General features: G+C 46.1%; 1 protein-coding gene across 1 annotated transcript in view; it reads left to right on the forward strand.

Moving 5' to 3' along the window:
* The window catches only part of SVOP (SV2 related protein), an 80,602-nt gene extending 67,990 nt beyond the window's left edge, over positions 1-12,612 (forward strand). Inside the window, exons 13-16 of the mRNA XM_077765963.1 lie at positions 3,272-3,383; positions 4,331-4,412; positions 9,259-9,348; positions 10,973-12,612. Of these exons, the coding sequence (XP_077622089.1) occupies positions 3,272-3,383; positions 4,331-4,412; positions 9,259-9,348; positions 10,973-11,179 (491 nt within the window). The 3' untranslated portion in view covers positions 11,180-12,612. The remainder of the gene's footprint in view (positions 1-3,271; positions 3,384-4,330; positions 4,413-9,258; positions 9,349-10,972) is intronic.
* Positions 12,613-16,399: the final 3,787 nt, after the last annotated feature.

The raw sequence follows: 16,399 nt of genomic DNA on the forward strand, positions 1-16,399 counted from the left end.
ATGTAATGAGTGATCTACTACTCCCTATAGTCTTGACTCTGTATTCCACAGTTTTTCTTGGCTTTCCAATATCTTCCTCAGTTCCTTTTTCACTTTATTTACCTAAGGAATCCCAAGCTTAGGGAACCCAAATCTTTCGTAATGGGCTGCCAGAAACTTGTCCAGCTTTGGATCTAGAGAGATATGTCATTTTTATGGACAGTAAACAGACTTGCCCTTTGTTCTGAAAGGAGACAGCATCTCTATCTTCCAAGGCTGTTGGCCATCCGAACAAAACAAAGGGCAGCTAGTGCCTCTGCACACAAGAAATATAAGAGATCCATGCAGAATTGTCCCCCATCAGCACTCACACTGGAAGGACCAGTGGGGAGTCAAAAAATCCAAACTTGCATAAAAAGTGAAGGTAATTTGTCTTTTTTCTTTAAAAAAAACCACCTAATAATTATTACAACAATAATGTCTGGTATTAATTATTGAGTGTTTATGTATATCAGGCTCTATGCTAAATGTTTTATAGATATGTCTCATTTAGTCTATTTTTAAATTTAGTTATTTAAATTCAAGTTGGCTAACATATAGAGTAGTAATGGTTTCAAGAATAGAATCCATTGATTCATCACTTACTTATAACACCCAGTGCTCATCCCAACAAGTGCCCTCCTTAATGCCCATCACCCATTTAGCCCATCCCCCCACCTACCTCCCCTCCAGCAACCCTCAGTTTGTTCTCTGTATTTAAGAGTCTCTTATGGTTTGCTTCCCTCTCTGTTTTTTTCTTATTTTATTTTTCCTTCCCTTCTCCATGTTCATCTATTTTATTTCTTAAATTCCACATATAAGTGAAATCATAAGATATTTGTCTTTCTCTGACTGACTCATTTCACTAGCATAATATATCTAGTTCCATCCATGTTGTTGCAAATGGCAAGATTTCATTCTTTTGATTGCTGAGTAATATTCCAGTGTGTGTGTGTGTGTGTGTGTGTGTGTGTGTGTGTGATACACACACCAGATATTCTTTATTCATTCTTCAGTTGATGGACATTTAGGCTCTTTCCATAATTTGGCTATTGTTGATAGCATTGCTATAAACATTGGGGTGCATGTACCCCTTCAAATCAGCATTTTTGTATCCTTTGGATAAATACTTAGTAGTCCAATTGTAGTAGGGTGGTTCTATTTTAATTTTTTGAGGAACCTCCATACTCTTTTCTAGAGTGGCTGCACCAGTTTGCATTCCCACCATGTTCCCTTTCTCCATGTCCTAGCAAAATCTGTTGTTTCCTGAGTTGTTAATTTTAGCCATTCTGACAGGAAAGAGGTGGTATCTCTTGTGGTTGTGATTTGTATTTCTCTGATGATGAGTGATCGTTTCATGCATCTGTTAGCCATCTGGATGTCTTCTTTGGAAAAATGTCAATTCATGTCTTTCGCCCATTTCTTCATTGGATTACCTGTCTTTTGGGTGTGGAGTTTGATAGGTTCTTTATAGATTTTGGACACTAACCCTTTATCTGATACGTCATTTAGTCTTATGAAATAGTATAATTATTCCCATTTTACAACGGAAGAAACTGAGGCTCAGAGAGGTGTAGCAGATACTTGCAGCTGCCAGTATCTGAATCTTTGTGCTTGAGGGCTGTCTCAAGAGGAATGGAAAGCCTCAGTATCTAAAAGCAAGCAAGGTGGCTGAAAGTGTTAGGGAGTTAACACCTGGGAGCTGCTTTCAAACAGTAATTGCAGGAGTTGGTGGTGTATTAATATCCCAGCTTCCTCGCCCATCAGGCAAGAGAATTCTAAAGTGGATATTCCATACTGGCTCCCAGAGCCCCTCAGTGGAATTCAGTAGAAATGACCCACAGTGGTAACTTGCCTGATATGCACTCTTGCCTTCTCTTACCCATCTTACTTTCCCACCCTCCTATTGGTTCGTCTTTGGGTTACCTCTCAACTAAACACCTGTACTTGGACCCTTGTCCCAGGGTCTGCTTCTAGAAAAACCCAGCTAAGACACTAAGTGTCCTACACCTGGCAGGGTTAAGAGCTGTGGTCTCACCCCAGAGCCCAGAGTCTTACTCCTATACTATGCCATCTGTCTATCTTCCAAAACCCTTCCTGCATATAGCTCAGTAAGTAAGACTAGGGACTCGGAGTTAGACACCACATTGCCAATAACCATTTCCATGACTTAAAGCATTCACGATGATTTTTTATGATTTCCATGGTACTATTACCTTTCTGAGTCTCAGATAAAAGTCTTATTTATTACATTTGTGATTCGTTGTTTCTGTTCACTGGCATATCCCAAGCTCCTAGAACAATCGTTCCTGACACAAAATAGGCACTTAATTTTTTAATGAGTAAGTGTGGAAAATGGGGCTATTAAGGGCATTTATTTGGGGGGTTGTTTTGATGATGAAGCAAGATAACAGATGTAAAAGTGCTGAGCCCACATTTTATAATTATTATTAATAATAAGCACCATGCTATACTGTCTCTATTGAGGTTAGGGAATCTTTATTTAGTCCCATTTTGCAGATGAAATAACTGAGGCCCTAAGAATGCAAGGGACTAACCCAAGACCACATGGCAAGTCAGAAGTCAGATGAGGCCTTAGAACCCAGATGATTCTGACTCCTGTTCCAGGTGTCCATTGCCTGGATTGAATGAATGCCACATCCCTGGGTACCTGTATTAGTTATCCATTGCTGTGTAACAAATTATCCCATATTTTAGTGGTTTCAAACAACCTATTTATTACTCACAGTTTCTATGGGTCAGAAAGCTGGAAGTGGCTTAACCTGGGTCCTCTGCTTCAGCATATCTGACAAGGCTGCAATGGAAGTGTTGGCCCAGAGTCTGTAGTCACATCTGAAAGCTCAACTGGGGCAGGGTCTATTTCCCACTCACTCATATGGTCATTGGCAGGATTCAATGCCTCCAGGGTTGTTGGACTGAGGGCCTCAGTTCCCCACTGGCTGTTGACCAGAGGCCACTTTTAGCTCCTTGCCAGGTGGCCTTCTCCATTAAGACCAGCACCTAAGAAGAGACAAGGGAGAGAGAATGCCAGGAAAACAGAAGCCACAGTCTTTTATAACTTCATCTCAGAAGTGACATCCCAATGCGTTTCTATATTCTAGTCATTAGCAGCGACTTGCTGGGTCCAGCACACTCTCAAGGGTAGCAGTTATACAGGCTATGACTACCAGGAAGGTGGGAGTGAGGGGGCATTGGGAGCCATACTGGAAGCTTCCTCCCTGCTTTCTTCCAGGTGTCCTTGTGACTCTGTGGATTATTGACCGCCTGGGCCGCAAGAAGACCATGGCCCTGTGCTTCGTCATCTTCTCCCTCTGCAGCCTCCTGCTGTTCATCTGTGTTGGAAGGTGGGTCGTGAAACCATCTCTCTCTGGCCATCAGGCTCACTTCTCCGGGCACGGTCAGTGGCTCTCTGGGTCTGTAAGCTGTGGACTACACTCCTGATGGTCATCTGAGAGACCCCTCCCTAGCCCCTCACTAGGACTGAGGCTCTTGACCACAAGATCAGGGGCCTCTGATGGGGTTAGGGGTGGGAGGGCACTTTGGTTCAGGTTTTACCCCAACACTGTCACGTTTAGACTTTTGACATTATCAACCAGTGAGAGCATGCATACAGCTCTTTATGTATGGGTTAAAAGCATTCCTTTGTTCAACGGAAATACTTCAAGGTCCTAGTTTATAATCACCTTTTGGCATTTCTCCATTTTTTCATCTATCAAGAGCCTCAAAGTATGAAAGTGGCTTGTGCCTCTCTTGATCTCAGAGAGGCCCCAGACCAAACCTGATGGGGAAAGGGCTGCAGAAGTAGCTTAGACCCTGACATGGGGATGTTCTTAGACATTTATGGGAACAATGGAACAGAGGGCCAGGGATCAGGATTATCCTAAAAATAATGAATAGAAATTTACTTTCACTGGCTAAGCTGGCACCTGACTCAATTCCTGCCCCTACAAGGTCCCATCTGGATTTTCAGTGATTTATATCACTTCTCTCTAGCCTTGCCCCAACCTGCGCACCAAAGTTGTTTGCAGCTCTTACCCTGGAACCTTGGAGACTGATACATTTATGAGACTGAGTGCTACCTACTGTGCTAACAAGGCACCTAAATGATAAATTTATAAAGGCAGGCCTTTAGAGAAGGCACCGGGAGTGTGTGCCTGTGTGGATGTATTGGGTGAGGGAGGGCTTTGCCCGTTTCTAGGGTACAAATTCTGCCTGGGCATTTGGGACTTTGCTAAAACGAGCCAACAGAAAAAAAGCACCTGCTCATCTACTTTTTTATTTCTCCCCCTAGAAATATGCTCACTCTGTTACTCTTCATTGCAAGAGCGTTTATTTCTGGAGGCTTCCAGGCAGCCTATGTTTACACACCTGAGGTAGGAGGGGTGTGTGGGAGCAGCTGGGTCGGGGAGGGAGGGAGCTCTGCTTCCAGAAACATCAAGCCTGGGATCCTCAGAATGAGATTTATCCTTGGGTCTGAGTGGTAACAGTGGAGCTCTTCATTATTTCAAGCTACCTTTCAATCTTTTTTTTTCTTTCTTTTTTTTTTTTTTTGCTTATGAAAGCTTATGTTCAATGTAAACGTTCTGAATGGTAGCAAACTGTAAAAAACCAAGAATTAAAGGGCTCCCCTCCCCCCTTCCTAGACACAACCTTTTTTTTTCACTTTTTCTTTCTTTTTTTTTTTCTTAATGTATTATTTATTTCTGAGAGAGAGAGACAGTGTGAGCAGGGGAGGGTCAGAGAGCAAGGGAGATATAGAATCTGAAGCAGGCTCCAGGCTCTGAGCTAGCTGTCAGCACAGAGCCCGATGCGGGGCTCAAACCCACAAACTGTGAGATCATGACCTGAGCCGAAGTCAGATGCTCAACCAACTGAGCCACCCAGGCGCCCCTAGACAAAACCTTTTTGAATAGTTCAGTATTTTTCTCAGTATATACTCATTTATGTTGGTGCACATACCAAATTGGGTAAGTGAGCAAGTGGGATGAGTTTTAATAAAGAAGCTAGCTACAGTGGTGTGGGGCCAGGCTTAGGGAAACACGAAAGTGATCGAAGGTGACAAAGCCCCAGAGCTTGCAATGGGGTGAAGGTGACTGGGGACTCTGCTACCACCCAGACCAGTGGGGTGTTGAGAGGGGAGTGTTCCAGAGTCCCAGGGGAGAGCTGTGTAGAGAGAAGTTGTGACCTGCAGCTGAGGGACCCATATAACTGAGGCAGCCTGGAAGGGAGGATCGGGAGAATAAATACCACAACCTCTCTCTTCTGTCTCCCTCCCATCTCCCACTGGGGCTTCCCATTAGCTGTGCCTAACCAGAATCCAGAAGGCCAGGGAACTCTTTGTGGTCCACATAGGCCAGCCCCAGGGCAGAGCATGAGTTGGGACATTTGGAGGGGAAGATGGAAGACTATGAGCACAGAACATATGAATCTACTTTGTTCTTTTTAACAGTTACTATACTATATACACAATATTTACTACATATAGTGTATCCTATAAATAATATACTAATATATACCACATATTATATACTATACAGCATATGTATAATATCTATATTTTATGCCTCCCTTTACTATACTATATAGTATGTAACTATGTATTAAATACTCTATTATATTATACTATAAATACTGTATATTATATACTATACTATATAGTATGTATACTTATTATATATTATACTTTAGTATACCATATAGTATATCTATACATATATATTATATACTTTACCATACAATATAATATAGACAAATAATAATTTTTTAAAGAGTTTATTTATTTGGAGAGAGAGTGAGAGAGAGTGGGGGAGTCAGTGCAGAGCTTGATAAGGGGCTTGAACTCACAAGCCATGAGATGATCATGGCCTGAGCCAAAGTCAGACGCTTAACTGATTGAACCACCCAGGCACCCCAGACAAATCATAATTTTATAACAATTCTCCTACAGATATTTGGCTTGTTTTCCAACTTTTCACTAGTACAAACAGTGCTGAGGTAAACAGCTTTATATGGTCTTGGGCACGTGTGTGCTTCCTGTAGAATAAATGTCAAGATACGGAATTGCTGGGTTAAAGCCTATAAACATTACAAACATTGAGATGAATTGAAAATTCACTTTCTAAAGTGTTGTACAACTTTACCCTCCACACAATAACATCTGAGCATGTCTCAATTTCCCACACTCAGGGGTTATGGGCTATTTATTTTATAGCTATTGTACTTTATTTCATCTTTTTTTTAAGTTTATTTATTAATTTTAAGAGAGACAGGGACAACGCAGGGGGTGGAGGGCCGGCAGAGAGAGAGGAGACAGAGAATCTGAAGCAGGTCTGCACTGTAAGCGCTGAGCCTGATGCAGGGCTCGAACTCATGAAGCGGTGAGATCATGACCTGAGCCGAGATCAGGAGTCAGATGCTAAACCAACTGAGTCCCCCAGGTGCTCCTACTTCATCTTATTTTAGGCAGGACCAAAGGGAGAGGGAGACTGTTATGTACCAGATACTGTGCTAGCGGAAGGAGGGTCCCTAGATTAACCCTCATTCCCACAGCACTCCAGAGCCCTCCCTCTGTCATCACCCTGAACTCTGCTCTATCCTGCCTCCTCCAAAAAGCCCTCCCAGAACTCCCTCTCCCCTGACTTCCTTTTGCATTCAGTGTCTGTACCCCTCTTTTATTTTTTTTTTAATTTTTAAATGTTTTTTATTTATTTTTAAGAGAGAGAGTGTGTGTGTGTGTGTGTGTGTGTGAGCAGGGGACGGTCAGAGAGAGAGGGAGACACAGAATCCAAAACAGGCTCAAGGCTCTGAGCTGGCTGTCAGCACAGAGCCTGATGCAGGGCTCGACCCCACGAGCCGTGAGATCATGACCTGAGCTGAAGTCGGATGCTTAACCAACTGAGCCACCTAGGCGCCCCTGTGCCCCCCTTTTAATACTGACTGTCGATCTCCTTTGAATTGTAAACTGTGGTATATCCATCATGGCATACAATTATGGCAGTTAATTATGAGGTGGGTATGAGCAGCTAAGAATGAGGTAGATCTCTATACACTGATATCAATAAGATTTTTTTAAATTTTTAAAAATGTTTTATTTATTTCTGAGAGAGAGAAAGAGAGAAGCGTGAGCAGGGGAGGTTCAGAGAGAGAGGGAGACACAGAATCTGAAACAGGCTCCAGGCTCTGAGCTGGCTGTCAGCACAGAGCCCGATGTGGGGCTTGAACCCACGAACTGTGAGATCATGGCCTGAGCTGAAGTCGCACACTTAACCAACTGAGCCACCCAGGTGCCCCACTGATGTCAATAAGATTTTAAGACAGTGCTAAATGGATAAAGCAAGTTGCAGAATGGTATGATATGATACCATTTATATTTTAAAAACAATGCTATACATTTCATACATACATATTTTTTAACACATCTAGGTGGATACATTCGAAACTTTATAATAGTGGGAACCTCCAGGGGCACCTGGGTGGCTCAGTCGGTTAAGCGTCTGACTTCAGCTCAGGTCATGATCTTGCAGTTCGTGGGTTTGAGCCCCACGTCGGCCTCTGTGCTGACAACTAGCTCAGAGCCTGGAGCCTGTTTTGGATTCTGTGTCTCCCTCTCTCTCTGACCCTCCCCTGCTCACGCTGTCTCTGTCTCTCAGAAATAAATAAAACATTTTAAAAAATTAAAAAAAAATTGTGGAACCTCTGGGGAGTGTTTCCTAGGAGAGGTTGTAGATCAAAGGAAGCTCAAATGTTTTAATTTTTGACAAGGAGAATATATTTATTTATTTATTGCTTGTGTCATTGGATAAATTAAAATATCATATGTAGGGGCGCCTAGGTGGCTCAGTAGGTTAAGCGTTAGACTCTTGGTTTCAGCTCAAGTCACCATCTCACAGTTTGTGAGTTCGAGCCCTGCATCAGGCTCTGTGCTGATGGCTGCAGCAGAGCCTGCTTGGGAATCTCTGTCTCCCTCTCTCTCTCTGCCCCTCCCCCGTGTGCTCTCTATCTCTTTCAAAATAAATAAACACTAAAAAAATAAAAAATAAAATAAAATATCAGAGGTAAATGCATATGGTATGCACTCAACAACTTCACTGAGTGAATAAACGAATGAATGCGTGAGGATGTGTATCTGTCATAGAAAAACCTAGAAGGATCTACGTGGAAATGTGACAACGGTTATCTTTGAGTGTTGGGATCATGCACGAATTTTGTGTTTCCCCTTACATTCTTCATTCTTCCCGAGCTTCTACACAGAGCTTTGGAGTTTGTTAGATGTGCTCTAGCCTCTGTAACAAATAACTCCCCAAAGGGAATCTCTTGACACAACAGAAGTTTCTCACTAATGGAATGGTCCAACATGGTGCTCCTGGCTGGTGGACAGCTTTCATTGCCACAGGGATTCAGGGACCCAAGTTCCTTGCGTCTGGCAACTTCATCCAGTAGTTATTAACCCAGGGTGATTTTGCCCGCCAGCGGACATTTGCAGTGTCAGTGTCTGCAGATATTTTTGGGTTGTCACAACTCAGGGAGAGTGGTGCGGAAGCTTCTACTGGCATCTAGTGGGCAGAGGCCAGGGATGCTGCTAAACATCCTATAGTGATGTTTAGCACCCCACCTCCAAGAATGACCCACCCCCAAACATCCCTAGTGCCAGGGTTGAAAAATCCTGCCCCAGGGCCTTGGAGTCCCCCTTGAAGCCAGCAGACTGGGGAAGGGAGTGGAGAAGATAGGCCTGCTTCTTAATTGCCACGTCCTGGAAGATGTATGGTCCCTTCTCACTTTGCCCAAGGGACAGCTAGGCACGGGCCACCGTGGGTACGAACTGAGAAACTGTGTAAGCATTTCCATCTCTGTCTTTGTGAAGCCCCTTGGAAGGCTGTGGCCGGCACTTCAGGGTGAACTAATGAAAAGTGGCAGAGAGAATGGTGTCTGGATGCCAAATGGGCAGCAGTTCGTGGCAGAGCCTTCAGGGACCACCCCGGGCACAGACGACCCTCCCTTACTGGGTTCCCCACCCACCACAGCTTGGCCTCTTACCCACTTTCTCAAGTTGAACTCCTATCCCCTTTGAGAGGAGAAGCCCCACCTGGTCTCCCACCCCTTGATGCGGTCACCAACACCTGCGTGACCTGCGCGCCCACGGGCATCAGTCCTGTCCCTCCTGAGCAGAGAGGGGGAAGCGACCTGCACTCTCTCAAGCCTGCGTCGATGGCTGTGTTTCAGGTCTACCCCACAGCGACGCGCGCGCTGGGCCTGGGCACCTGCAGTGGCATGGCGAGAGTGGGCGCGCTCATTACCCCGTTCATTGCTCAGGTAGGCGTCACCGAGGGGCTGGGGGGAGTGGGAGGGGCACAGAAAGCCAGAGCACAGACAGCCTTGTTACCCCACGTCCGGACCTCTGCAGAGCCCTCTGTGCGCATCATCTTATTTTACCCTAACAGCCCATCCTATGAACATGAGAAAACAGGCTCCGAAAGGCAACGCGCCTTGCCCAAGGTCACACAGCTGGCAAGCAGAGAAGCTGGGACTCAAACCCAAGTCTTTCCTAAGCAGAAGGCCTGGGGNAACAAATTGGATGAAAACAAGGAAGAGGAAAGCAAGCTGTTGAAGACAACATGATTTAGTGGGAAACAGGTGTCCCTGGTCCCTTTCCGAGTTGGATAATCAGGTGTTGCTGCAGAATTTTGCAGCCCCTTGTGTGTCTTGACGCATTTTCTATCCATTTTTAGGGATCTTACTTTGAAGTTGTTTTGCTTTTTTTAATAGCCTTTTCTCTGTCTTTATCACTTTTTTTTTTAAACCAAGGTAAAAGTCCCCTAACATAAAATTCACCATTTTAAAGTCAGTTCAGTCAGGGGCACCTGGCTGACTGGCTCAGTTCAAAGAGCATGCAACTCTTGATCTCAGCGTCCTGAGTTCAAGCCCCACAGTGGGTGTAGAGATGACTTAAATAAATAAACTCTAAAAAATTAAAGTGAACAAGTCAATGACATTTAGCACGTCATAGCGCTGTGGCACCACAACCTCTATCTAAGTCCAAAGCATTTCCATCAAAAAAAAAAAGTCCATATTCATTAGGCAGTCACTCCCTGCCCCCCCCTTCCTTAGCCCACCCCCAGGATGCATTTTTTTAAGTTTATTTATTTATTTATTTTGAGAGAGGGAGAGAGTACACGAGCAACAGAAGGCCAGAGAGAGGGAGAGAGAGAATCTCCATGAGATCATGACCTGGGCCGAAGGTGGACGCCTAAACCGACTGAGCCACCCAGGGGCTCCTAAGGTGCATTTTTTTTTTTTTTTTTTTTAAGTAAGCTCTACTCCCAACATGGGGCTTGAATTCATGACCCTAAGATTAAGAGTTGCGTGCTCGACTGACTGAGCCAGCCGGAGTCTCCCCGTGCGCTGTCGGTATGAATTTACCTATCCTGGATTTTTCACATAAATAGAATTCACCACGTTTCAGCCAAGTAGCTCTGTTCTGGGCTGTTGTGATTGGCCATTGTGTATGTCACTACTATCTACAAGTCATCTTGAGGTTTCTGCTCACTGCGAGGTGGATACTGCCCTTACCCATTTGGCAGATGAGCAACTGAGGCTGAGGTCTGCTATTAAGCTCGAGAGTCAGCAAACATCCTGCTCTGAGAGAGTGTAGTTTCAAGGAATATAGACCCTGGAGCCTGACGGGGACTGCGCTCAAATCCCAGCCCCATCCTGAGTATCTGTGAGAACTCGAGTATGCCACTTACTTAACCCTCCTCGAGGCTCAGTTTTTTCTCTGTAAAATGGGGACAAGTGCCTCCTCTTAGAGCCATCGTGAGGACTCGATAGGATCATCGCACAGAGGGCTTACCAGAGGGCCTGGAGTCGTCAGTACCTCCCCAATGGCATTGGCGATGCCGAGGGGACGCTCTCACCGGCTCGTGTCTCCCTCCCCCAGGTCATGCTGGAATCCTCCGTGTACCTGACGCTGGCGGTTTACAGCGGCTGCTGCCTCCTGGCCGCCGTGGCCTCCTGCTTTCTGCCCATCGAGACCAAAGGCCGCGGACTGCAGGAGTCCAGCCACCGGGAGTGGGGCCAGGAGATGGTCGGCCGAGGGGCGCACGGCACGGCCGTCACCAGGTCGAACTCTGGCTCTCAGGAGTAGCGGCCGATGCGGGGCCGAGCTGGTCTTGGAGGCTGTAGGACGCGGCGAGCTGGTGGAGCCCAGGCGGGCCCGGCCGTCACTGCTGCCGTCCAGAACTTTCCCGGGAGGACCACCTGGACCAGTAGGGTTTGTGTCGTGACTCTGTGTGCTCATCTTCACCGAGACCCGCCTGGGAGGGGAGGCATTTGCTCCGGGGGGTTCTCTGTGTGCGCGCGCGGAGGTGTGTTAACAACCTGTGGACCTGCATGGGGAAACGGCCGCATTCGGAGGGGCCAGCGTCGCCGAGAGCCAACCGGGCGTCGCCCAGAGTCAGCCGGTCACACCCGTGGTGAAGGACAACAACGAATCTCTGTAGATACAGTCCAGGCCCAGAGCCCCTAAGACCTGCCACCCAGGGAATCAACCCCTGCCGACCACCGACAGTACCTGCTCAGTAGGTTTCTCCTACGCCCCCAGCCCCAGGCTTCCTTCTTTGGAATCACAGGTGACCCGGCTGTGGCTTGAACAGCCCTTTCCTGGGTGTGAGAGATGCCCTCTCAGAAGGGGCCCCTCAGGTTGCCTCCCCACGCCTGACTAGTGGAGACTCTGGCAGATGGACATGCATTTGAACTTGAGCCACGTGTCCCCTCCTGGCCCCCTCTAGAGCTGCTCTCCCTGGCTCCGGGGGACCCACAGGTCCAAGGGGACAGCTGGGCTTACCCCCGATGGCAACCTCAGAGAGCTGTCATCCTCTCCCTCCCCCAGGAATTGGGGACTGAGGCCAGAGGAGGTGAGGATAAAGCTCAAAGCCAAACAGGGGCCTCCCCTTCGGAAGCAATGAAGGTCACGCTGGGGAGTCCTTTTCTGACCCCTTCGTCGATCAGACTGGTTGGTGACTCTTGGAGAAAGAAAACAGTTAACTCAGGATTCAGTGCTTTGGAGCTGGAGGGTGGGTAAATGGCTACATGAGCAGACAATGAAGGGATGCTGTATCACCCACTCACTCCCATTGGGATCAAGGAACCAGGAATCCTTCCTCCCTGGTTTCTTCCTCTCTGCTATCAAGGGCTGGCTGGGTCTTTACACAGAGGTAGCTCCTGGGGTTCCGGCCTTAGTTCTCTGCCACCGATAGGGAGGAACAGGAGGGTCCAGACGTGCGACATGTCTACATTTTCAAAGGAAGAGAAGAGCACTCAGTTGGGTTTGGGGTTGGCCTCGAGAGGAAGGGCTGACACCATGTCTCAGCAGACAGCACTCACCTCCAGGATTTGGTTTACATGAGCCCTTTCCCCATCATGAAGGCAGGGAAGCCAGAGGAGGAGGGAGGAAGCTGCTGGATCCCATCAAAGGCCAGAGAAGACTGACCTTCTGCGTGGAGATGCCTGCTTGAAGCAAACATTTTGAGGAAGCCAAATGTGTATGTTCATCTCTTATTAAAACATGTTGGTGATGGACATTGTAAGGGTCCAAGTTTGTCCACGTGTCATGATGTCCTAGTGACAGTTCACCTTAAGGACCTTGCTTACTTTGTCCATGCAGGGTAATCACAGTGCTTTGGTATGATAATCTTACCAATATGGTGGACAAGTTGCACAAGTTGGTGGCCACTGTCATGACTTTGAGTCTGTTGGAAATGATATTCTCTTCTGCATGATGTGGAGGTCACGATGGGTGACTTTTGCAAGCTCGGGTCCTGGGTCAATGGCAAACAATCCCATGGTCCTGAAATACAGACTGAAGCCCCCTCAGCCCAGCAGCCAGAGAGGAGGTAGCTTGGCATTTCCTTAAACCATGAGTGGCTATGGCTCTAATTATTTCTGATCTGCTGAGCTCTCCTGGGTAACACAGAACTTCTGCTTGTTTCTTTCTTTCTTTCCTCTTTTTTTTCCTTCCTGCTGGCCAGAGGCTGCCAGATGCTCCCTCCACTCACCCTCAAATAGCCTGGAGGAGCTGGGGGCCAGGGTAGGTGGGCTGCTTGGTGGGCAGGAGTGTTTTCCAGGCACTGGGGCAATGAGTTGAAGGCTTTCTCTTCTTGAGAAAATGAAATCTTAAAACTCCTTGTCTTCTAAATTGCCTGCTCTTAAAAAAAGATCAGTATTATTGAATGATACAAGAGCTGCTACAGAAGCTGTCCAAGCTTCTGAAATACACAAGGCCTCCAGCTGAAGACATGTGTATCTAACTTTGAACCATCCACAAGCTCCCGTTTCCACTAATGGAAATGTCAACCCTTTCTCTTGGTGTTAGGAAAGATTTCAGAAAATTGTAAAAGATGTTCGGTGTAGGTAAGGCTATGTGATTTCTTTCTTTCCCTTATTCCGAGTATTCTTAGAACCCATAAGTGAGATGTGTTGGCAATGACGTAAGAGTATCTTAGGAATGGACTTTGAAATGAATATGGATATTCATTATTTTTGACAAATGTTAAGTTCAGAGAGCCTTGAGGGATGAGATCAAGCGTCTTCCTTGGTTACTACTAGTAAACATCAAAGGTCTGGGATAACCCTGAGCTGTAAACCAAAGTAAAACCAGTCAACAGTAGTTTACCCATTTGAATATCAATTCTTATTTAACGACAAGTCCAGGGTCAGGCGGTTCTTTTTTTTCTTTTTTTTCAAATTTTTTATGTTTTATTTATTTCTGAGAGAGAGAGACAGTATGAGCAGGGGAGGTTCACAGAGAGAGGGAGACACAGAATCTGAAGCAGGCTCCAGGCTCTGAGCTGGCCGTCAACACAGAGCCCGATGCGGGTCTTGAACCCATGAACCGTGAGATCATGACCTGAGCTGAAGTAGGCGCTTAAACGACTGAGCCACCCAGACGCCCCCAGGATCAGGCAGTTCTAAGGAAGGTTCAGCAGCTCAACGATGTCATCAAGAACCCAGCCTCTTTTTGCTTTTCTTCTACGCCGTCCTCTGCATGTTGGCCATTCGACCCTATGCGTGAACACTTACTATCACAAGATGGCTGCCACAGTGCCGCGCATCACATTTTTTTTTCCCCAAAGAAAATAGAACGGGGAAGGAACAGTCACAAAAAGTTTTCTTTCTAAAAGATCGGAGCCTAAAAGCATGAATCTCCCTCTAGGGCTGGAGAAGGAAGGGCCTCCTTCTCATAGGATCAAGGGATACCCGCATCTTCTTGAACGCAAAATTGGGGTTCTGTTAGCATGAAGAAGGAAGGATGGTGAGGGGGAATGATTGAGGGGAGCCTTGCCACAGAGTTCTCATTAAGGCTGTTTTAATTGCAAGGAATAGAAATTGGATCCAGGTTAATTCAAATTAAGAAATACAGCTTTATTGGAAGGCTGAGACCAGTAGTTAATTTCCTATGGGGGCAGCCAGGGTACACTCACTGGGTAAGTGAGTGGATCAGGGATGTAAGGACAACAGAGAGGGATGGATTGTAGCGAGAAACACAGGCCCTCTCCAAAGGGCCCAGCTATTGCTCTACTCTACCTGGTTTCGTTGCATGGTGGGATCTCCCAATTTTCAGAACAGGAATCTGGATCTTTACACGAAATCTCCAACTTTCAGTATGTTGGATCAAAACCTTTTAAGCGAAGTGTGAGCCCATACAGTTCATCCGTAAGCCAGGTTTGATTGATACGCTGCCAGTTTGCACCTCTGAGGGATTAGAAAAATCTCAGAAATAAAGTGCAGCTTGGTTTCCCAAATGGAACAGGAGCCAGGGAGCCACCGGAGCCTGAGGCAGGGCCCTCTCTGGATCCGTGGCTTGTTTCCACCCCTCTCTACAGACTGGCCTCCTTCTGCCTCTTTGTGGCTGCCGCACGTGCCTGACCATGCCCATGGCTTCCATTTACCCTGCCTCAACTCTGCAAACACATCTGACTCAGCTGTTCAGTGCACAGCTTCCAAATTCTCAGGGGAGGAAGCTAACTGGACCAGATTCATGTTGGTGCCAGTTCTGGTCCAATAAAGTAGGGTCAGGAAGGGGTGGAGTCAAGGGGTGGCTTTGGCCCTCCCTTTCAGCAGGGGGGCACAGATAGTCACTGGTATGTCTGGAGCCCACAGCAACACGTATGTTAAGTCTTGAGTCTGTTCACTATGACTGTGTTATAGATCATGTCATGGCATGTGGTCAGTGTGCAGGGAGTATCTACCATGTATCTATCAGGCATGATACTTAATACTGAGGATACAAAAAGGAATAAGACATGGTCCTTATCTTCATGCACTCACAGTGAGTGGGGGGAGCAGGCATAAACAGATCACCGTGATAATGTGATGTGAACCCTACTAGAGGGATGCAGAGTACAACAGGAGGCACACAGAGTGCCAATCTTGAAGCCCTACAATATCCCGAAGCCCCTTCTCACCCTTCACAGGTTCAGTGGTTTCAACCAGACTATAGTCACTGGTGACACTTTGCTGTATTCTGATTCTTTGACCCTTAAACATACACACACACCACATATAATCATTCTCGATTAATCAAGAATACTCTATGATGAACCACTTCAGGACCCCTGACCCCACCATGCCAGACAACAGAGCACCTCATAAATTCATCAATAAGAAAACAATTCCACTCACAGCACCGTCAAAAAGAATAAAACACTTAGGAATAAATTTAACAAAAGGAGCACAAGGCTTCTACAAACCACAAAACATTGCTTAAAGAAATTGAAGATCTGAATAAATGGAGAAACGGTCCTTGTTCAGGGACTTACAGTCGTCAATCAGTACTCCCTAAATTAATCTATAAATACAACACAATTCCTATCAAAATTCCTGGCTGGGTCTTCTTCTGCAGAAATTGGCAAGCTGGTTGTAGAATTCATATGAAACTACAAAGGACTCAGAAAAGCAAAAAAAAAAAAAAATCTTGGAAAAGAATAAATGTGGAAGACTCACACTTCCTAATGTAAAATGTTTTACAAAGCTACAGGAATCAAGATAGTACTAGCATAAGGAAAGAGATATAGATCAATGGAATAGAATCGAATCCAAAAATACACCCATATATTTATAATCAATTGACTTTTTTTAATGTATACTTATTTATTTTTGAATGAGGGGAGGAGCAGAGGGAGAGAGAAAGAATCCCAAGCAGACTCCACACCATTAGCACAGAGCCAGATGCGGGGGTCTATCCCATGAATTGAGCGGTCATAACCTGAGCCAAAATCAAGAGTCAGATGTTCAACAGACTGAGCCACCCAGGCGCCCCTATGGTCAATTGATTTTTGACAAAGGTTCCAAGGCATTTCAACAAGGA

Source organism: Crocuta crocuta, unplaced genomic scaffold (assembly GCF_008692635.1).
Source record: "Crocuta crocuta isolate KB4526 unplaced genomic scaffold, BGI_CrCroc_1.0 scaffold339, whole genome shotgun sequence".
Lineage (NCBI taxonomy): Eukaryota > Metazoa > Chordata > Mammalia > Carnivora > Hyaenidae > Crocuta > Crocuta crocuta.